A 25,554-nucleotide genomic window follows, 5' to 3' on the forward strand; every position below is an offset into this window, starting at 1 on the left:
TACACCACACAGTACAGCTGTCCTTATACACCAACAACATTGTCATACACCTTACTGCACAGAAGTCATTATACACTATACAGTACAGTTGTCATTATACACCAACAACATTGTCATACACCTTACTGTACAGAAGTCATTATACACCTATTCTGAACAACATTGTCATTATACACTACTGTGTACAACATTGTCATACACCTTACTGTACAGAAGTCATTATACACTATACAGTACAGCTGTCCTTATACACCAACAACACTGTCATACACCATACTGTACAGAAGTCATTATACACCACACAGTACAGCTGTCCTTATACACCAACAACACTGTCATACACCATACTGTACAGAAGTCATTATACACCTATTCTGAACAACAGTGTCATTATACACTACTGTGTACAACATTGTCATACACCTTACTGTACAGAAGTCATTATACACTATACAGTACAGCTGTCCTTATACACCAACAACACTGTCATACACCATACTGTACAGAAGTCATTATACACCACACAGTACAGCTGTCCTTATACACCAACAACACTGTCATACACCATACTGTACAGAAGTCATTATACACTATACAGTACAGTTGTCATTATACACCAACAACATTGTCATACACCTTACTGTACAGAAGTCATTATACACTATACAGTACAGTTGTCTTTAAGCCCATGTTACACTATCAAAAACTTTCATCAAAAACTTGGTCACAGAAAAATTTGACCAAGTTTTCTTGGTCCAGGATGGGCTGTTTACACTCATCAAAGTTTTTGACTGGCTATCAAAGTTTTGGCGGGAATTATCTTGCCATGTATGTTTTGCTGTTGTCATGTGTATTTTGTGTATTGCCATGTTGAGAAGGCGGCTTCAAGGTAGGCAAAGGCATATTCGGTCCCGAGAATGGCTGCTCGATGTTGAACCAAATAAATTAATTCTTCCAACTTCTCGTCAGTCCAAAATAGTTGGCTCATTTTGACTTGACTCTATGCACTTTCGGTTGAAAACAGGTAAATGTTCCTTGCATTCTGATTGGCTAAATTTAATCAACGTTAAGGGTGAAACCATACAACGATATTCCGATGCATCGCGATACTTGACTAACGATATGATACACAATACACGTGGGTCTATTTATCGATACGCCACGATACGCCACGATACGGAATGCACATCTTACTACAATGTTCCCTGGCTATTGCACCTTTCAATATAGAACTAACTTTGTTATAGAGCGCGGTAACCCATGGCTTCCAAAACTTACTTACATTTTAATAAGCTCAAGTTTCTTCACTGACAGGTCGTTTTTCCCAAGCACAAAAAAATATTAGCAGCGCGAGCAGGGAACACCGGAAATACCAGTCAACGAATCCGAACTCAAGTTCGCAATTCAAACCTATTAGTATACGATCTGGTTATAATAACGTGTTCATTGTACGAGCGGTGTTCATTAAAGATTTCCCCTGACCCACTTCCGATGGACCTAGTGGAATGAAACTTGGCATAGGTATTAGTCTTTCCCCACATAGGAACCACCAAGAGTTACACACTTCTCCCATCGTTTTATGCAACTATGGATACCTCGCTTGTAAAAGCCCTCATTTTGCGTCGCAAACCAGGACTTGACTTCAGAAATCAATGTTTCATCATCTGTTAAACGTTTTCCCTTCAAAAATGACTTCATGGTTGGAAAGAGGTGGAAGTCAGATGGTGCAAGGTCAGGAGAGTAAGGAGGATGTGGAAGGATTTCATAGCCACAGGACCGCGCTTCTGTCTGGGCAACATGAGAGTTGTGTACTGGAGCATTGTCTTGCAGGAGACGGACACCCTTGGTCAGCATGCCACGCCTCTTAAGCTTGATAGCGTCCTGCAATTTCCGCAGCAGTGAAGCACAATAAGCTCATGTAATTGTGGTACCCTTTGCCAAGAAATCCATCATCACTACTCCGTGCTGGTCCCAAAACACCGTGAGCATGACCTTGCCTGCAGAGGGTTGGACACATGCCTTCTTTGGGGGTGGTGACTCCACATGCTTCCATTGCATCGATTGAACTTTAGTCTCAGGATCATAGTGATGGACCCATGTTTCATCCTGTGTGATAAGTCTGTCAAATAAGTTTGCCTGGTTTTTTTGGCACATGTCCAAAAGATCCTTTGAGCAATTGACTCGTTCCTGCTTTTGGAAAGGTGTGAGCAACCTGGGAATCCATCGTGCAGACACCTTATGCAAGTTCAAATTGTCATGGATGATTTTTTCCACAGACCCTACACTGATCTTGACATCTTGTGCTAACTGGCGAACAGTTATACGTCGGTCTGCCAAAATGGCGGTCTCCACTTGATGGATAATGTCCTCATCAATGGCTGAATGGGGGCGACCAGGAATGGCAGCTGTTTCCACAGATGTCCGACTACACTTGAACTGGCGATGCCAGTGTTTAACAACGTCATATGATGGGGCATCTTCCCCATAAGTTTCTTTTGGTGTGCAACCTTTCAAATATAAAAACCTAATCACTGCTCGGTATTCTACTGGCTCCATTGTCACACCCTACTCAATCATAACATCTGTAAAAGTGGTAAGATTAATAGTTCGGTGCTGCAAATTCAGACATAACCCATAAATACATGTATCATTACACATGTGAAATTTCAACGAAATATGATAACCCTAAGTGGTTTAGGGGAAATCTTTAATGAACACCTCACGTATATCTGGACTCATGTTTGTAATATATTTTATTAATTTTATTCAAAATTTCATTCAATATTGTTTACATTAATTTTGGCAAAATTGTATGCGAAGTGATCAGTAGGTCGCACAACTCACTGTTATTTGCAGCAACAACGGTCAGATTGCAACACGCTTTTGAAATATGTTATTTCTGATAAAACAATAATTTCAGATACAATTTCTTCCGGCCATTGCATCCAAATTCTTTGAAGTTTTATCACTGGGCACGTTTTAACTGAATCCCCGGTAGATTGGGAGAAAACGTGTGTACAGCTGGTTGCTATTTCTGGCTTAGTTTACGAGACAATACACACAATAATCATAATCTCTGCATATAAAACAATGCCTTGGAGAGCAGGAAATAGAATGTTAATGGTAAATCATTGTGTCTGGTGATGTTTTATATCAAATTTCATATTTTTATTGACCAGGTTTGCAATAACTGTTTATTCACCTGAATTCGCTGAAGGGATACAATGTGTTTTTTCAAAAGCGCATAACACTCGATAAATATATTTTTTACAATATTCTGATCCTTTGCCAAACTCTGAAGCATACATCGTAAATCGTGTTAGGTAGGCAGAGCATGTACTGTTGTGTTGGTCATCTACCCCCTACTTCTCCACTTCCATTAACCTTTAGCCTGCTGAATTATTTTCACACTTCTTACCCCTGCCTGCTGGATTAATTTTAGCATAAGGCGCTCTAAAGAGGGTGGGTGATTTCAAACAGTCGGTGCCTCATTAAACAATGGCCAATTGAAGAAATATTTTGCACATTTATTCCTGATAGAAAACTACACAATTCTATATAAAAATATCCTGGTGTTTTCAATTATACCAAAGTTTAAACCAAAACGAACACAAAATTTGTAAATTTTCTTGAACTTACCTGAATTGCGTTATTGAAGGTGGTTTGCATTTCATGCTAGGAACCTTTTAATATCGTAACATTTTTGCAAATTGATTTCAATAATCATATCTCCGATATCTTAATTTTAATTGAGTAAAAATTCGGGTTTTATAATCGGCACATATCAGCGCGATGGTAAATTATGAACCATTTCAGTGAATTTATTATCTAAACGTTAAACAGAAAAATAACTTAATTTTCGAGGTCATCATGTCGGTTGCAGAAATACGAATATTCGGGTAAATCTGACGTGTCATGTTATAAAATTTGCAGGAAACAATTAATGACTTATAAATATTCACTAATCCTAATTTCAAGCGTTTTGGTTGAATATTTACGATATACAAAAATAAACAACCCGTGTCATGATGCTAGCAGACGTCCTAAAATCAAACATGGCGCGCTTCGCCCGACCTCCGCATAACTTATTGCTATTTTAATATCAACAAAGTTTACATTGCCTTTATAAATATAACTTAACGAAAGTTGACGATCTTCTCAATCGAAGAATGTTTTATTCGTCATATTCCAATAAATATGACGAGAGAAAAATGAAAATAAAGATCGTGAATTCTGACAGCACTATTTCAATAAGTGCAAAGGTCACCGGATGTGATGTCACAGACAGGGGTAGTCTGCTGATAAGCTTTCGAAACAAAACAATTACAGTAAATTTTGAAATAGTTCGCCTATCACATACAGCAAAAATATAAGTCGATACACAGTATCAGTAATCACCACTAACATGAAATAAAAATGTGACTTTGACGATATAATTCGCGTATTAGTTAATCCGTTTGACCTTGCATGCTCCCGTGACCCGGAAACGGTAGACGATAAATCAACATGCCACATGCAAGTTTCTCGGTATCTTTTATTTGAACTTCTGTTGATATTTAAAAAATCACCATTCAATGTTGTGAATATAAATGGGACATGATTCATATTTCTGCGATGTACATGCTGATAAGTTTCACTACAACAAGTGTATCCCACGTAATACGTCTATGGATATCGTCGATCAGCAAGATCACCCTCAACAACAGGTGCGCGAAAATGGGCTTGACAAAACTTGTTTCAAAATTACATCCCCGCGTTGATGAATATGATAGGGTATATATAAGCAATAAAATGCTACGTACATATTTTCGGTGTTAGTTCCACATTACATTTAGGATAGTTTTCCTTTCGGGAATACATTCATAGATTCTAGCATGATTTTAGAACAGTTTCACGAAGGATTTCTAAATTTATTCCAAAAATATGAAGACCACCATGATTGCGCATTGATGATAGATTTGTAATTGTTTAATTATTTACAGCTGTTTACAGGTTTTAAAATTTTAAGTTATATTTAATAGTTATTTTTCCCACAATGATGGTGTGTGGGGACAGTAAATATTAGTCTTTGCATCAGCACAGTGTAACTGATCAAACTTCAATTATTATCTTTAGTTTAAACATATTTATACAACAATTATTATCTTGCACTCTGAAAATCAACTATGTGAATAAGTAACTCTCTGATGTCATCATTTTAATTTTAGTATTCCATGAATAATGAATAAATCAGATCCTTAACATATACATACTAAACTCATATGGACATTAATCTTGTGCATTATGTGGTTTGTTTCCAAATAAAACAATTCTGAAATATAATTTAATAGGAATTAATTTAATTTAATTACAGTAACAGTACTTGTAACAGTACATGACATTTTTGTTTGTTTAATCACAAGAACCATGGTGGCACATGAGCTGGTAAGTTTGCCATAGGTTTCTTAGAAAATGCTATCTCAGTCTTCTGGTTGGAATGAAAAGAAACATGCCTGTGTACATGTTTACCCTTGCCAGATGTATTTTTTCCAGTCAGCCAATCCATTACTTTTGTTCACCTTATGTGGTCTATTTTATACATACAGGTACTGCTTCCAACCTGTTTTTTTCTTTGTATGCAATCACAGTATCACAACTTCCTCAGCTGGTGTGTATAAAAGTTCCCCTGTCATCATGAAAAAAGAATTATAAAGGAAAGTCATATTTTCATTCAAAAACATATCTGTCTTTCCTTGAATACTCTTTGTCTAAGTGCCAGAAATGTCAGTGTCATAAAAAAAATTAAAAAAGATTTTCATAAGGACTTTTCTTAGATAGACCTAGATCTAAGTCAAACCATGTGACTAGTTAGGTAGAATTATAACCTTATAAGCCCTCATTTCTGAGGTGTCCATATTTTTCACCTTTTTAGGACTAAATGTGATCCGTGTAGATCTGCCTGTTTTGTTATGTAAAACAAATTCTTGTCTTAAAAAAATGAGAAAAGGAATCATTCATACGAAATTTTTTTATCCTATTGATTCACGAAAATCAGTTGAAATGTACAGTGGTGACTTTTGTACCCAAAATTTCTAGTAATTTGTTACCCAAATGGGTATGTGATTTTGTAGATCTACCTAGAATTATTTCAAAGATATACATTAATTTGGTGTCTTAAACTTAACATAATATCACTTTCCTATCAAAACAATTCATTCTTACTTTAACCAAAATAACTGGCCTCTCCTTCTGTGACAAGACGTCAATTTTCTCTCAAAACTAAACAATCAATTTCAAGGATCACAGTCATAATCATATTTGGAACTTGATGAAATATTTTATTATGTGTTCTGTTCATCTACATGAAAACATAAATATAATTATAGATTATTGTCTTATTTTCTTAGGTACAAATGCACAAAGTATTTTGGGTACAATTTAATTTGTTTTGGGTACAAAATCACATATATATATATAAATAGGAGCCTAGAATCTATATATATTTACACCTCGTTGTGTACCAAAATGTTATCGGTTCAGAGGACGGGAGGTTCTCAGAAAGTTTTCAACAACATCTTTAATATTTAAATTGTTCTTTTTGTAATGTTAGACCAATAACAATATTATGTTATTATTATGGCATATCAATACGTTGTATCGCTCTCCGTTGCGTTCGTTTTTAGAAAATATTTTAAAATTAAAATCATCGAGCGTGAAATCCATTACGGTTTCGGATTTAGACTTACACATTTGATGGCGACAATCACGAAGAAATATGAAACAAATAGGAGTGAAGATTGCTCTCCATATCAATAAATAGTAAATTATGTATTTTCTTTTGAATTTGAATCTATTTCGGAATTTCTTTATGATAGCTTACCAACTTTTGCATATTTTGCTTCCATGTGTCACATGCGGTACGTGCTTCCGGTTTCAGAAATGATAGCTAAAATTGCAAGTATTTTGATTATTTCTCGTAAAATGCATTATTTTGCTATTGAATGGTTTACCTAGAATGTATATCAGTTCAGATTTTGCGTTTCATTCAATATTTGTCATTTTTCGCAGTGTGTGTTGACTTTGTTCAACTCAACAAATCGCGAGTTAGGCCACGCCCAAACGTATCACTGACGTTTGTCGGCTTGTCAATGTGTCGGAAAGTTTATCAAACGAAATCATTTGCAAACTCTTTAAAAATGAAATTCTTTTTACAAAGATTTATACATACGTGTCAATAATTCTAGAAAATTAAGTTAGATGTAACAAAATGATTGTAATAGTCTAACGGGATAACTATGCATGTGGAGTTGTTTGTTTACCGCCGTTGCCATGATCGTACAAGTTCCATCCAATCGATGATGTTACGATTCAGATTGTTTTTGTTTACAATTAGTTACACCGAAAGTTGCTAATTTTTAGAAATAAAGGAACATGGGTGTTTTCCTTTCGTCAGCAAACAAAAAATTATGATCGAATAGGAAAAATGATGAAATTATAAAGAAAATATCGGACTGCATGCCGCTCAACGTGAAGTGCCAAAAGTCAACAATGGCCGTTTCTGGTAGTTGTGTGCCGAGAAGTTTGGCCGAAACATTTTAAACTCGCGATATTTTCTTTTTGAGGTAAATAAATGACTGAACATTTGATATTGAGCAAGCTGAGCATTTATGCATGTCATACGTAATTTAAATGTTACGCAAAGCCTTCTCGGTAAATAGATATGGCGAGTTTTATTTTGGGGTGTTGTTATGCTATTCGCCTGTCGAATGGGTTCGACATCAGATGCACGGGGATGGACACCTCTGTCGAATGGGTTCGACGTTAGCGTGCAGAGCTTTAAGAGAGGGTATCACTGTCCCTGAAAATGTTGACATTTTAATTTTTCTGAAAAAGAACCTGAAGTTGAACTATTCACACTGCGAAGTGCATTGATTATTTTCTGGTGTTTGAACTTTGAAGTTTCCTGCTGTTTTGAAATTTGACATGTTTTGATGGAGGGTGAGAGAAAGTTCCACTTAGAAGCTTGACAAGTAGTCTTTGTTATTATAAAATAATTTTGACTGTTCCAAAATCATGCAAGGTCCAATCCTGACATGCTTGAAGCCTTGAAATTTAATATATGCTGGCGTACTGGAGTACTCATTTTTATTGTTGCATATCGAGATACGTATCGTATCGTGACCTTCCTGTATCGTTGCAGCCCTAATCAACTTCATCAAACTTTGATCAAAGTTTGACGAGAAATAGGATCGGTTTCTATTCCATCAAAGTCTGTCAAAAACTTTGTCAAAGTGTTTGACAGCATGTTACGTTACACAATCAAACACTTGGTAAAAATGGACTTTGACCATGTTTTTGATCAAAGTTGTTGATAGCGTAACAGGGGCTTTATACACCATACTGTACAGTAGCATTACACACCATACTGAATAGCAGTCATTATACACTATACTGTACAGTTGTCACATACTGTACAGCAGTCATATACAATACTGTACAGTGGTCATTATACATCATACTCTACAGTAGCATTGCACACCATACTGAATAGCAGTCATTATACACTATACTGTACAGTTGTCATTATACACTATACCGTAAGTAGGCATTATTAACCATACTGTACAACAGTCATTACACACCTTACTGTACAGTTGTCTTACACCATTCTGTACAGTTGTCATGCATCATACTGTACAGTAGCATTACACACCATACTGAATAGCAGTCATTATACACTATACTGTACAGTTGTCACATACTGTACAGCAGTCATATACAATACTGTACAGTGGTCATTATACATCATACTGTACAGTTGTCACATACTGTACAGCAGTCATATACAATACTGTACAGTGGTCATTATACATCATACTGTACAGTTGTCACATACTGTACAGCAGTCATATACAATACTGTACAGTGGTCATTATACATCATACTGTACAGTAGCATTGCACACCATACTGAATAGCAGTCATTATACACTATACTGTACAGTTGTCATAACACACCATACTGAATAGCAGTCATTATACACTATACTGTACAGTTGTCACATACTGTACAGCAGTCATATACAATACTGTACAGTAGCATTACACACCATACTGAATAGGTCATTATACACTATACTGTACAGTTGTCACATACTGTACAGCAGTCATATACAATACTGTACAGTAGTATAACACACCCTACTGAAAAGCAGTCATTATACACTATACTGTACAGTTGTCATAACACACCATACTGTACAGCAGTCATATGCAATACTTGTACAGTGGTCATTATACATCATACTGTACAGTAGTCTTTATACACCATACTGAACAGCATTGTCATTATACACCATGCTGTACAGTTGTCATTATACACCATACTGTAAGTAGGCATTATTAACCATACTGTACAACAGTCATTACACACCTTACTGTACAGTTGACTTACACCATGCTGTACAGTTGTCATTATGCATCATACTGTACAGTTGTCATTATACATCATACTCTATATCATTGTCATTATACACCATACTGTATAACATTGTCATTTTACACCATACTGTACAGTAGTCTTTATACATTACAACATACTGTACAACATTGTCATTTTACACCACACTGTACAGTTGTCATTATATGACATACTGTACAGTTGTCACTATACACCATACTGTACAGTTGTCATTATACACCACAATAATTACAGTAGACACTATACACCACACTTTACAGTTGTCATTATACGACATAAAATACAGCACTGTCATTATGAACCATATGGTACAACAGTTTTGTTTGTTTGTTGTTTGAAGCCGCACTCAGCAACATTCCAGCTATATGACAGCGGTCTGTAAATAATCAATTCTGGACCACACAATCCAGTGATTAACATCATAAGCATCGATCAACGCCATTGGGATACAATGACATTCATCAACCAAGTCAGCGAGTCTGACCACCCGATCCCATTAATCACCTCTTACGACAAGCATAGTCGCCTTTCACAGGAAGCATGGGTTGCTGAAGACCTATTCTACCCCAGATCTTCAAGTGGCTACACAACAGTCATTATACACAATACTGTACAGTGGTCATTATATATCATACTCTTTAACATTGTCATTATACACAATACTGTACAGTACTCATTATACACCACACTGTACAGTATTCATCATGAACTATACTATACAGTAGTCATACACCATACTGTACAGTAGTCATTATACACCACACTGTACAGTATTCATCATGAACTATACTATACAGTAGTCATACACAATACTGTACAGTACTCATTATACACCACACTGTACAGTATTCATCATGAACTATACTATACAGTAGTCATACACCATACTGTACAGTAGTCATTATACACCATACTGTACAGTAGTCATGAACTATATTGTACAGTAGTCATTATACACCATACTGTACAGTAGTCATTATACACCATACTGTACAGTAGTCATCATACACCATTCTGTACAGTAGTCATTATGAACTATACTGTACAGTAGTCATTATACACTATACTGTACAGTAGTCATTATTTACTATACTGTACAGTAGTCATCATACACCATACTGTACAGCAGTCATTATGAACTATACTGTACAGCAGTCATTATACACCATACTGTACAGTAGTCATCATACACCATACTGTACGGTAGTCATTAGAATTATACTGTTCAGTAGTCATTAAACACCATACTGTACAGTAGTCATTATGAACTATACTGTACAGTAATCATAATACACCATACTGTACAGCAGTCATTATGAACTATGCTGTACAGCAGTCATTATACACCATACTGTACAGTAGACATTATACACCATACTGTACAGTAGTCATCATACACCATACTGTACGGTAGTCATTAGAACGATACTGTACAGTAGTCATTAAACACCATACTGTACAGTGGTCATCATACACCATACTGTACAGTAGTCATTATGAACTATACTGTACAGCAGTCATCATACACCATACTGTACAGTAGACATTATACACCATACTGTACAGTAGACATTATACACCATACTGTACAGCAGTCATTATACACCATACTGTACAGTAGTCATTATGAACTATACTGTACAGTAGACATTATACACCATACTGTACAGTGGTCATCATACACCATACTGTACGGTAGTCATTAGAACTATACTGTACAGTAGTCATTAAACACCATACTGTACAGTAGTCATTATGAACTATACTGTACAGCAGTCATCATACACCATACTCTACAGCAGTCATTATGAACTATACTGTACAGTAGTCATTATACACTATACTGTACAGTAGTCATTATGAACTATACTGTACAGTAGTCATTAAACACCAGACTGTACAGTAGTCATTATGAACTATACTGTACAGCAGTCATCATACACCATACTCTACAGCAGTCATTATGAACTATACTGTACAGTAGTCATCATACACTATACTGTACAGTAGTCATTAGAACTATACTGTACAGTAGTCATTAAACACCATACTGTACAGTAGTCATTATGAACTATACTCTACAGCAGTCATTATGAACTATACTGTACAGTAGTCATCATACACTATACTGTACAGTAGTCATTAGAACTATACTGTACAGCAGTCATTATACACCATACTGTACAGTAGACATTATACACCATACTGTACAGTAGTCATCATACACCATACTGTACGGTAGTCATTATGAACTATATTGTACAGCAGTCATCATACACCATACTCTACAGCAGTCATTATGAACTATACTGTACAGCAGTCATCATACACCATACTCTACAGCAGTCATTATGAACTATACTGTACAGTAGTCATTATACACTATACTGTACAGTAGTCATTATGAACTATACTGTACAGGGGTCCCAAACAACAATGGAGGGGTCCAGTTTATAGCATCATAATATTACATAAACAGCTGAACACAGTGGTTGTGAAAAAATCTGAAATCTTTTCGCAACAGCAAAATATTAACAAACAGGAAATGTGAGAGAAAGGTTCACATCAGGGCACATCCTGCTCTCATGACCAAGAGTTTTACATTAAGGGACAAACAATTTCTTAAAATGGAAATTTGATATTAATGAATATCTTAACACAAAATTATCCATGTTAATGTCTAACTTAGTAAATGATCTACCAATGATTTGAAGTTTATGGATTCAGTCAAGTTCAATGTCTGTTCTGATGCTACTGTACTGAGTAGTGAGTTCATGTGGTAACTGTGACAATTACATCAATGTGTCATGACATAACTGGCATATCAAACGTTGTTTGGTAAGAGTGTGTTCAGGATCCAACATGTTTCAGGTGCTTTAAATGTTTAAACATGTCAGTTACACTGATAACTGTTCTGGCAAAATGTGTTTTGCAATTCTTAATGTAACTAATATAGAATGAGTTACAAACAGCTGTTGTAAAATAGCTTAATATTCAGAGTCCGCTAGATAAAAACAACGCTTACATTCAAGTGTTCGCATTTATTCTTTATCACATACAGTATCGCGGTATCGGTAAATCTTGTAATCCGTACTGCGGTAAGATTCACTTATGACAGGTATTTTGTTTACCAAACTCGGTAAAGAAAATCAGCATCGGTCTTTCCTAATTTATGTGTCGTAAAAGTTGAACAAAGAACAACAAACATTTTGCATATGCCATATTTAATAAATTTGTAAGCGTGCGCCATTACAATCCGCCATAAGTTACTAATTTCTGGTTACTCGTTGCCTTTGAATCCTAGTGAAATACTGCAATACCAATTATAATAGTCTCAAGATTTAAGAGCTACTGTTCACAACTGGTACTAGTGGTAGTAGCTGCGCACTGATCCGTTACAGTTGTAGCTGTTGTGTGTTCATAGGGTGTGGTCCCTCTTCCCCCCCCCCCCTCCCCCCTCTTCCCCCCTGTATGCAGGGGGCTACAGTCATCAACTTTGAGTGTGTCGGGGATTTCAGCCTATTTTCTTGTAAAACATCTTTGCTACTACATGTTATACACCATTTGAAAGGTCTAATCCTACTGTTTATACATATGAAAGTTATGTTTATCACATTATTTAAATAATGCATTTAAAACTAAATTAAGTGTGTTGTAAATAACAAAATCTAAGTTAACACATTTATAACGTCCAGATTGAGGACCAAGGAAACAAAAATTTGACGATTTTCTGCAAATATAAGATTTCATAAAATCCACTTTCCTGGATCTATTTGGGTTTTTTTTCTTTTTATTGTTTAAATGTAATTGGAAAATTATTTTTAAATGAATTAATATCTGTCATCATTTTCCTGATAACAGAAGATGTCCGCTCGGTAGCATGAAGCAACATCTCCGTTTTCGAAGCTTCGTATGAATAACACGTGCCATGTGACACACCATTATCTACAAGGATTATTTTGTCATTTACACGATAGTAAACTTGCCTTGAGTCTTACATTACTGTAACTTGAGATTTTATTGGTTTCTAATAATGCTTTCTTGCCGAAATCTGCTACAAGATTCGTGATTAGTCAAATTTGAGCATGTGACTTAAAGCAGCCAATCAAATTACAGCAATGGTACTGTCCTCATGTAAGATGAATTTCAGGTTTTGACCAAAGTTTTTGTTAATTCGTGTTATTCTGAACGTCTTAAGCAGGAAATCGCTATCTATATAAAAAAATATGTAACTTCGTGGATGTATCATGCCAGATTACGAGCTGTGACAAAGATTTTTCATGCATATATTTTGGCATTAAACATTGTGTCCGTGCAGAGAAGTCGAGGCGTTGAAAGCCGAGATGTCATTTGACTCACATTACACGTGATCGCACGAAAACATGGAAATAATAACATAGATGTAAGTTTGACAACTTTAAGAAGTATTTTTGTTTTTATTTATTACTTTGTATAATATATTTAAAGATTTGATTGACATGTTTTTATTTCGCTCTTTGACTTTTTCGATGTGGACCCCTTGTTGAAGTGTGAGTCCGAGAATTATATTTTCAATAACATTGCGGGAAATAGATCTAGTGAATGATCTTTTAATCTATTGATAAAAAATAATAAATTGAAATAAAATACGTATTTCAGCTTGGTCGGTCTACCGGCCTGCGGTGTCTGGGGACTCGGTGTTGAAGGAATTCAATCGTGTTGATCATCGTTTTCCAGAAAGGAAATTCAATTTGTTTTTGCACATATTTATAGAAATTATTTTTAAATACGAGATATGATTATCAACAGAAATACTCATCAGTCAGTTTCATTGATAAATTAAGTGTGCCAAAGGGGCATGCAGGTAAGGAATTCACTGTGCCATTACAGTTTTAGGTGTGTCCTCGGCACTAGATACACACAGTGTTTCAGTAATTCTGTATATATATAAACTTCATCATGACACATTACAATGATAGATACAAAACTTCATGACAGTGTTACAGACATTTTAACAATTGTCCTGACCTGCATTGTGTGAGAGTCCTTCTGTCCTCCGTTCTATTGAACTTCTTGTAAAGGTGAAGGTCGTATGCCCGTTGACCTATGTGAAGGTATGTAGCAGTTAGAAGGCGGAGTTCAGCGACAACATTAAGGCGAAGGTCAATGACATCATTAAACGAAGGTCCATGAATGGCTATAGTTGAAAGTCATTTGCAGTATGAATGTGAAGGTCATTGCAGCATGAAGGTGAAGGTCTGAAGGGACTATCAAGTCCAAGGAGTGAAGTCACTGCAACAGATAAGTCACAGATCATCTAGACAGCTGGAGGACCAAGCAGTTAGGTATTCCAAACGGTTTACCTGAACTATCACATCTCAACACAGAGCCAAGGCACTGCGGCCCACGTGGGAATGTACTCAACATAGCCACTGAACAACATTATGAATATTGCAAAAAGAAAATCAGAAGATGTATGTTGAATGTTCCTGATGACTACACATGCAGAGCTCCAGATAACTTTTTGAGCAATTGAGTTTTTACTCTAGGGTTTCTATTTTAATTTGGTTATTACATTTTACATTCCCATTCTTTCACAACATGTCAGGGTACATCTTCCCAATGCAAGAAAGTTAACTGACTTTAAAAGTTCAGTTTCCCTCCTTGCCGTACTAGGCTTGAATTCCTGGGCTCGACCGTAGCGCCATCAGTGGTTATTACGAGTTATGTCCCTTCTATGCCTCTCCCATGGACCAATCAGATTCCACCTCTCAGTATCACTTGCATTTGCTTAAAACAAAATGGCGGCGCCCAGTCAAGATGATCTGATCGATTATCAATATCTATATTGTGATCAAATGGGTCTTTCGTGAAGTGCATCAAATCATGTGAGCACCTTGATTAAAAACATGAAAAGATTTGGAAAATATCTGTTGACAACAAGTTGGCGGTACACCTGCTTTGGAAATCATGCAATCGACCGAGTCTGCATGACAGTTTACAAACCGGATTTCGATTTCATTGTGCGATTTTGATTGGACTATGCAAAGACTCGTTAGTCCAGCCAAATTCTAACTCCATAATACAAGCCTAGTTCGGCAAGGGTGGAAACTGGACTTTTATAGTCAGTTAATTCTCTCTTACAGAAGTACCACATTTCAGGACATTTTGAAAGAAAATAGCTGAGGACATAAATGATCATAGGACAGTTTCAGCTTGCAGTAAGTACAAAGGTCGAGTCAACTTCAAAATGTAAAAACTGCAAATATCTTAAAAGATCTTTCAGTGATCGGCCCATTGATCAGTGATGACTAACACTTGTAATAGCCATAGGTTCATTAAAAACTTCGGCAATCTCTACCATCACGTTTATTGTGTCGGCCATTTTGACGTCTTGTACTTGGTGTAAATATATTATGAGTATGACGCACTGTCATTGTGACTGACTTACTGAGGTAGTTCTTAACCGACCTTTCTCATCTAATGAGGAAATTATTTGAGTACATTTGTTGTACAGAAACTACAAAAGTTGTGTATTGAACATGTTGGGCATACAAAAGCTCATGTTACCTTTCGCTTTGAGGAACTATTTTATTCCACGATACAGCTGGTTGTTGTACGACTGTCAGTATAAACATGAAGTCCTACGTACAAAACATAATTGTGTACAGATCAAGGTCTACATACTTTGAGGTAAAAACAGTGATATAAAAATTGTTAGAATTGACTTTCATACCGTTTGGCTCTCACTCTGAAGGGTCATTCTTCAATGAACTCACAAAGATAAGGTCAATTGAATTCTCATGTGAATGAGTGAGTATGGTTTACGCCGCTTTTAGCAATATTCCAGCAACATCACAGCGGGGGACACCAGAAATGGGCTTCACACATTGTACCAATGTCGGGAATCGAACCCCAGGTCTTCGGCGTGAGGAGCGAACGCTTTAACCACTAGGCTACCCGACCGCCCCTAATTATCATATGAACAAAACCGACTGTGGCAGCCATATTTGAACCTCAGCTTTATCAGTCATTGATGTTTCAGTGCAAAGAAACGCACTTAGAGAGAATTTTAGACGACTGTCTAAATTGCAACGGTCTAATAAAGGCCAAAATGTAAGATTTCACAAAAAACAGACCATACCACTGAATACAAATATACTTAAATTTTCAAATCCAAAAAATAGCTAAATATATGGCCATTTGAACTTTCAGCATTCAGTACATGATCGATTTGCCAAGGTCAAATAAAAGTCAAAATCTAGATTATTACTAACATAAAGCCAGAAGAAATATGTTAAAAGACAATAGTTAGCAACACACAGGGCTCGATTTAGCTGTACATAACATGCACAAGTGCAACCTATTTTGAAACATGCAACTGGATATGAATGTCTATATGCTCCAAGTGTATCTGGACTAAACCATACTTGCCCACACAACACCCATCCTTAGATATATTCAATACCTCTAAGCTATTATTTACCAGAGCTCCATCCTTAGATATAGTCAATACCTCTAAGCTATTATTTACCAGAGCTCCATCCTTAGATATATTCAATACCTCTAAGCTATTATTTACCAGAGCTCCAGATCATTTTTTTTAGCAATTGAGGTTTCACTCCATGGTTTCTGTTTTAATTGGGTTTTTACATTTTTCATTGAGTAACCAATATTTTGTCACTCATCCATTCATCACTCCATTAGTGAACATTATAAGATTTTTAAAAAATGAAATAATGTTTTAGATGTATATAACTGTTCTAAATATAAGCTTGACTCAGAAAGTAAATTAGCTCATAATGTGTTTTGGAAATTAGCTCTGTTGTACGCATGCTGAAAAAGCTTCATTGGGTATTTACATGTGCTGTTTTTTATACATTCAGTTTTTCATTTAATGCATGTGTTTCTGTACACAAGTAATTGAAAGTAATTGGGTTTTGAATACTTTGGGGGAGTATTTTACGCAAACACACAGCTTTTCTGTAGCTCTGTTTACCATACCTCACCACTAATCCCTGTGTTACCTCATCACTAATCCCGGTGTTACCTCATCACTAATCCCTGTGTTACCTCATCACTAATCCCTGTGTTACCTCATCACTAATCCCTGTTACCTCATCACTAATCCCTGTGTTACCTCATCACTAATCCCTGTGTTACCTCATCACTAATCCCTGTGTTACCTCATCACTAATCCCTGTGTTACCTCATCACTAATCCCTGTGTTACGTGTAATTTGTCGCGCTTTCTTGGGCTTGATGTTATCAAACTGTGGGTACTTCAAGATGATGTACTGTAGCATCGTCTACCACTGAAGTCGCCAATCGTATCACGTCATGATACTTAGATTATCCAACATGCCCAACCAACAACAATAATTCTAAATATTTTTTACATTTTTATACTTATCCTGCATTACTCCCGCATGCACTGCTTACCTTGCGACAAGGAAACAGTAGTATAGGTAATGGTGATTCTGGACCACTTCCACTGGAGCCAGATTTATATACCTATACCGCTACTACAGATGGAATTTTTTATGTGTAAACGCTGATCAATTCAACGATCGTCATGACATTAAACTCAATTGTAATGAAAATATTCTCTATTATTTTTACTCATACATATACCCTTACTTTTAACAAAGTGATATTCAACATTTTTACTAAGTTCTTCGTTCATTTTACTAGGAGACCAGACTATATATACTCTTCTTGTTAATTGGAAAGAACCAATTGATGACAGTATTTGGTTGGTTTGACATCACTGATATAATATATACCTTGTGGTAATTCTCTCCATTTGATAATTTTGTCCCTGAGCATAAATGCTTCGATAGCTTTTTCGAGTTCTTCCTTTGTTGGTTTGTAATTTTCCATTATTATATTCTTATGTAAGCATTCCCTTAAATGTGATCAAGCAATCTATTTTTAATCTCCAACCAGTTCTTTTGGCACGGAATAATTGACGCGCTTGTTGTCTCCCCTGTTCTATGAACTATTTTTTCTCGTCTTCGCTAATACCACTGGTCTTACAAGAATTTGATCGAATCTCCTGCTTCATTACGTTGTATTTGGTGAGTTCTGACAGCACTAAACGAAACTCCTCCTCGGATATCTTACAATCAGCCATTGCTGTTGAGATATGTTCCTTAATGCTGTTCAACTTTGCTTTGGCGAGTATCCGAATATCCTCATGTTTTAATGCTTTCTTTTGCAGCCTACGAGAAATAAATTTAATCGCTATTCCTGCCAGTCCTGAGACTCCGGCGGCTATTTCAATGCCAAGTACGATAGGCTCCGCGATTATAGTTGATAATAAACCGACACCGGCTACACCGAGTCCCATGCCAGCTGTTACAAGCATGGTGTCAACTCCATCGAGAACATAAGCGTAGAAGGATTATGTATTGCACTCAAGTTCTGTTTTATATCATTGAACTCAGGAACCAAATTTAAACTAACATTTTTTACTGCCGGACGACTCAATAACATATGACCTGGGTTTTCTGGTAGGGGAGAGACTAACACACTTTTTCGTTTTGAAGGGATATAAGCCGCGAGAACAAAGTATTATCTTAGTTAATTGATGTCCCTTACCCATCATCACATATGGTGGGGTAATGACGATATTCAATAGCCACTAGATTTTTTCTTCGATCATAGTCCATTTATTATCATCATTGCGAGTAAGATTGTATGAAGTGTTTTTATTGAGTCCACTAACGTCTACATCTCTTAAATCTCCTAGATTACCTATGAATGCAACTTCTTTCCGCTTGTATACCTTATCTTGTAAGAGTAAAGCGTATAACTTGCCATCGATACCGGATTACCGAACCCTTCTGTGTCTCTGAGATCGGAAAGCGCAATTGTATTACATTGTCTGAGTGTTCCAGGGCCTGATGAATCAACCATTATTTATAATATCAACATCATGGGGAGTCAAATGAGGCACGTTTTTTTCACGTAGCCGTAGGCCTATATGCTGAATTTCAGGGCTACCCTCTGGTGGTTTTTTCTGACACACATTTTCCTAAGATCGGAAAAGTGAAGGTTGTGCGAGAATTGCGCTCACGCAGCACTGGATCTACCTCTGGCTATAAAATTACGCAGAGGTTGAGAATATTAAATTTCCTATTTGATGGTGTAAATTTAACTGCAAATATTCATACATTCAATGCCAAAAACAGCATGCCGTAAGAGAAGATATACTGATTTTTCTCTCTGACGTCAAAAGGCGACAGAGATGTTACACACGTACATGGAAAAGGGGGCATAACTCCGCTATGCTTAGCACTAGTTTATTGTAACTCAGGTCACTTGGTGAGAATTACTTGTGGGTAAGGACAATATATTATCGTGGCGTTTTTTTCCAAAAGGAACCAAACTATTCCAACACAAATATCGACATTGAAACTGTATACGTTTAGTTGTAACAGAGAAATGGATGGCCCTATCTAACCTATAACTGAGTCCTTAGATTCCAACATTCTCCTGAATGTGTAAGTGTAATTTGACTAATGTTGCACCATTATTAATGGAGCACTAGCCTTATCATCAAATGTAATGAAATACCAAAAACAATTACACCATTCTATTTGACGTCATGGCTGGTTTTATGTCTTTGAAACGTTGGAGAAAGACAACACTGGTATTTTGATTAATATATATCTCCTCTAATTTTCGTTCATGGTATGTGTAAAACGAAATTTGATGCTTTTTCGACACAACATGAAATGACTGCTTTCACCAAGTAAATAATGTCTTGAATATATAAACAATTAGATAGTTTATCGTGTATCTTAACTGGACAAGACACGCACCTGTTTGGCATCAATTTACGTCATGAAATTCCCAAAAGAATATTTCAAAACAACCAAAATTATATTCAATATTGGACATATTGTTCATTATTATGTTATTATTTCTCTTCATCTTGTCTCAGAATTACACAATAACAGATGCGAATAAAGCTCTGTTGGTATAGAATTATCAGGATAATCTTATAAGGTTGAACCAACGGCATGGGTTTTATTTTTTTAAGTTTTACAATCGCTGGAGAAATAAAGTAAACTGTGTAAATATCCTGTGATCACAATATTGAAAAAAGAATGAACCCATTGATTATATAATGCAAAATTCGTAAATTGTTTGTGACTAACGAGCAACCTGGCGAATTGTTAGATATCACAGTTCTGTGTATCATACGACATAAAAAAAATTATAAACATAAATTCCTAGACCAAGGCAATTCTTTCAGAAATGTGCGCATATATTTTAACGAAAAATATCATCCATTTTGTTAAAGTAATATACCGTATTCGACGTAATAAGTGCCCAGGGAGCTCTCAAATTAGCTCTTATAAGAATAGTATTTTGGTGAAGAAAAAAACGAGTTGAAAGATATATTTCGTGGTTTATGCTGACAGCCTGAAATGTTTATATACAACAGATATATTTTTTCAGAATTTAATTGCCCATAATTAAGGGTGCATATAACACACAAGTGCATATTATACATGAATAAATAAGTCTTATGTACATTGATCAATTGGAAGGGGTGCTAATTGGGATTGTTCACTAGCCAATATATTAACAAATATCGCCGTGGGCGCTTATTAGAGCAGGGCGCTTATTACGTCAAATACGGTATTTATTAAAATAAAACGAAACGTCTATTCAAGTACATAGGTTATATGAACTTATAGTATTGACTATTGCACATCCCGAGAAATATGTACATGCTGCAGTTACATTTAGACTTCATCTTGTAGCACTTGTCCAAAGGAAGAAACATCGTATTTGACACTATAAACCTATCAATTCTTATGTAAACAATGTTCAAACAAACAGGAGATTATCAAAGGTTCGTTCATACATATTTAGGCCTATATTTACGTATGATATCATTTTAAACACTGACAGATATCCAAAGTGAAATTAATTGCGTGAAAAATGTATAAAAGATATGCAAAATCTACATTATAACTGAAACTGTAAACAGCATGGTACAATGATCGTGTGCATTCTCATTAAAGGACCTTCACCTCAAAGAAATTACCAAATATGTAAAACAATGTTGACATATGACATCACTACCAGTGACTGACTTTTACAAAATGGCCTGTCAACAGTACGCGGGATTTTACGAGGGGACTTTCGTTGATTCAGGGATCGTATATACCTAAATGTGACATGTAAGTAATCAGAAACATTCTGACAATCTATGTACTGTTATTTGTTATTATATTTTTCGCTGAAACCAACGGAAATAGTCAGAAATTCCAATAAATACTGTTGTCGTTGTGCGTGATTTTGCGTCAGTCATGGCGTCACACAGGACCGTAACTTTGACAATTTCTGTTGAAAATATCAAATCATTGCAAAAGTCCCTAATTCTTCCCACGATTCTCTTCCAAAATTTTGAGCCAATATCTTGAATGAATAGACGAATGGATAGCTCAAAATAGGAGAAAATGCTACAATGTGTAAAATCTGTATTTTGCTTTGTTTACATTTCAAACAAGTGCAGTTTTTCAAGCACAGCGTTCGTTTTCACACCTAACTTATTTTACTTGTTTTCATCCAGCCTCTTTGTATTGGTGACAATGACCATTGGTCTGTTGATTCTAAAATGTATGAGGAATTCAAGGATGTGTGTATCGCAGCTAAGTTCGAAATATACGTGATGTTACAGGCGCCTCATAACCGATGTACCTGAAACGTGCTTTTGTAAACACTATCCAATATGGCGGAAGGTTCACTATGGCGTTCGTGTTTGCGTATTTTCCAAAACATTAAAGATTCTAGGGTTATCGGAGACGTTTTGGAATGATCATAGGTGATTTGAGAAAAGACAGATACCAGTGATCACTAATATGCTATTTTTGAAATTCATTTCTCCGAGTAAATATCCGAAATTTAGATTTCAAAACATGCTGTAAATAACACCATGAGTGGTGATTTAGTAATGTGTAAAATATGGCGACATTTACAATGTACCTAATTTTCAGAGGTCATTTTCAGTACTTTGGCTTGGCCTAGAATGCCAGTGGATGATATCACAGAACAGGGAATTTCCCACCTTATTCACAACTGTGAAGAGTATTTGTGTGGCTGATGTATTTTGAAGTTTATTCGACTTCAAAGTGAGGGTTGTAGAGGTTGTCCCTCTGGCATCCAGGGGGTTAAAGTCGCAATTTGCCGTGTTCGTGGTGATCCTAATGTCGCTTTCATGTTAGGTACGTAGGTGTTCTCCTAGTTGAAAAGTTTCCTGAGATGGTGTGAGCTGGACATGGCGATGTTATAACCCATGAATGTTGCTTGCAGTGCGATGTGCTAGAATATGCTGTGTTTAGGAGCGAGCCGATATGCTGATGCAATAATGATTTGCATCGCGGTTCGTTTGCGCTAAGTAAATGATTGTGATAGTCAGGTGCATATACAGAGTGACGAAGGCATGCCGGTTTGAATCCACAATCGATTGAAACATGGAAAATAATCATTTTTGACAGGTGAGATGTTAGCAATGCATAATAGCTTGGTGGGGATAGCGTATATTTTGAAGAGGTCCTTCTAGAATAATATAATAACAACTCACCATATTCCGCGATTCATTGTTCAGTTTGAGTTACACAACCACAGATAAGAATCAAATTCACTTAGTAAACATTGTCATGACTTATCCTTCGAGCGGAAGACCGTTTGTTGGCGACGTACTATTATCCTCACGCAATATTACAGTGGTGGCTTTCTGTCCTAGCTCCTGGCGTCCCGGTTGATGTGAGGTGACCAAATATGGCCCACGTGTGATTGCCTTCGTTATAGAAGGAATACACTGTTAATATAACCCTCCTCATTCTTCATAAACCTCTTATACTCGTAAGTTAGTGACGTCATGAGCAATGGATGAGGTTATTATACCTGTATTGTTAGCGATGCAGTGATATGACGTCATATGACTCCTGCTGGCCAATCAGCCCCGAGAAGCACTGAACTGCACAGGAAATATAGAAACCATACCTCACTCTTTGAACCCTTGTTGGTAAACACTTACATCAATTCACACTTACTTAATATCGATTTTAACATAAGATAATTAGTAAACTTATATATATATATATATATATATATATATATATATATATATATATATATATGTATCAGGTATAAATATATATATATTTTTGTATAAATATCAGGTTTTAAGGGATATATTTTATAGACCAAGATCAATGCGCACATTCAATCTTTCAGCCATAAGAATGTTTGCTGCACAAAACTATACGGGAGGGCTTGGGGCTAAAGCAAACAGATGCAGACAAGGCCCGTGTCCCCCATGAACCTCACCACACTTATCTCAAGGCCCCTTTTACGAACAACCTCACCACACGCATCTCAAGCAGTGCTCGAAACAGACAGCGGCCCGAAGACCCGAGGCCGACAGATTTGTTTTAAATTTCAGCAGTAACTTACGGCCTGCAGCTCATTTAAGTTATTATTTATTAAGCATTATTTAAGTAATGTATAAACATAACTTTCATATTTATTAACAGAAGGATTAGACCTTTCAAATGACACGTAGTCGCAAAGATTTTTAACAAGCTGATAATTTCGTGATAAATTTTTATTGCAAGAGCATATCTCCCTGCTTCAGCTAAAATGTTTGGTCCTACAGTTTTTACACTGGGACAACAGTTTTTTTAGATGTGCTGGCCCTTAGGCTCTCGGTTTACTCTGCTGAGGTTCAGACACTGATCCAGAGGTCTATGTCCGTCAACAACCTCACCGCATTTATCTCAAGGCCAATGGCACCCAAAAGAATCACCCTATTTATTTCAAGGCCCCACTAAACCCCCACCGCACTTATCTCAAGATCCGTGTCCACCAATAAGTTCATCACACGTATCTCAAGGCCCGTGTCCTCAAACAACCTCACTACGTGTATCTCAAGGCCAGTGTCCTCCAACTATCCCAAGGCCCATTGCACCTAACAACCTCACCACGTTTATCTCAAGGCCCATGTCCTCTAACTATCTCATCATATTAATCTCAAGGCTAATGGCATCCAACAACCTCACCATATTTATCTCAAGGCCAATTAATGACACACAACAACCTCACTACGTTTAAGGCCCGTGCCCACTAATAACCCTACCACACTTCTCTCAAGGCCAATGTCATCCAACAACCTCACCACAATTGTTTAGGCCCGTGTCCATTAACAATCCCGCCACACTACAACCTCACTACGCATATCTCAAGGCCCATGCCCTCCAACAACCCCACTACGTTTATCTCAAGGCCCATGTCCTCCAACAACCTCATCACGCCTTTCTCAAGGCCCGTGACACCCAACAACCTCATCACGTTTATCTCAAGGCCCGTGACACCCCAAAACCTCACCACGTTTATCTCAAGGCCCATGATACACAACAAACTCACCACGTTTATCTCAAGGCCCGTGACACCCAACAGCCTCACCACGTTTATCTCAAGGCCCGTGGCCTTCAACAACTTAAGCATGCTTAGGTCACCGTTGCCAGCTTGCATTGATAAATAGTAACTGTAACACCATACCCGTGATAACAAAGCTATGTGACTTCACAGATTTCAGTCCATGCAGTAAGTGATGTTTTCCACACTCGCCGAGAGGCAATTTACCAATGACGAGTTACCCTTTCCCACGCCCGTTCTTCATGTAGGTCACAGACACATACGAACAGTGAAGATATATGATGTGTACGGTCGACACTGGAGATAACAGGAAAGAAGAGAAACAGTTTAACAAGGAAATAAATCTGTATAATGTATTTGGACGCCCGTACCCCGTCAGCGGTGGTGGATCAGTATATAGTAGAATATAGTATGGTGTGTGGAAACTAGTTCCCTTTACCGAGATCGCGGGAGAAAAACACAAGCTCAACTCTCTGGCATGCTACCGCTGGCTTGATTATCGATGCCTGTAGCTGGTAGGTTAGTCGCTGTTCGGAGCTTTCTTAAAGGACGCGCCAACGTTAAAAAAACATATTTCGTATGAATAAGACCTACAATAAAGACTACCGTGGTACGCACCTGCTCTCATCTCCAGGAGCTGTCCGTTTGACTGCTG

The 25,554-nt window shown here is 36.8% G+C and overlaps 1 protein-coding gene across 1 annotated transcript in view; it reads right to left on the reverse strand.

The window, feature by feature from the left end:
• LOC124124237 (G-protein-signaling modulator 2-like) overlaps positions 1-23,300 on the reverse strand; it is a 113,491-nt gene extending 90,191 nt beyond the window's left edge. Inside the window, exons 1-2 of the mRNA XM_046487366.2 lie at positions 23,044-23,300; positions 14,467-14,730 (exon numbers count right to left, since the gene is read on the reverse strand). Coding sequence (XP_046343322.2) covers positions 14,467-14,472 — 6 coding nt within the window. The 5' untranslated portion in view covers positions 14,473-14,730; positions 23,044-23,300. The remainder of the gene's footprint in view (positions 1-14,466; positions 14,731-23,043) is intronic.
• Positions 23,301-25,554: the final 2,254 nt, after the last annotated feature.

This window comes from Haliotis rufescens, unplaced genomic scaffold, assembly GCF_023055435.1.
Source record: "Haliotis rufescens isolate VD_foot unplaced genomic scaffold, xgHalRufe1.0.p SCAF_8, whole genome shotgun sequence".
In the NCBI taxonomy this organism is placed as follows: Eukaryota; Metazoa; Mollusca; class Gastropoda; order Lepetellida; family Haliotidae; genus Haliotis; species Haliotis rufescens.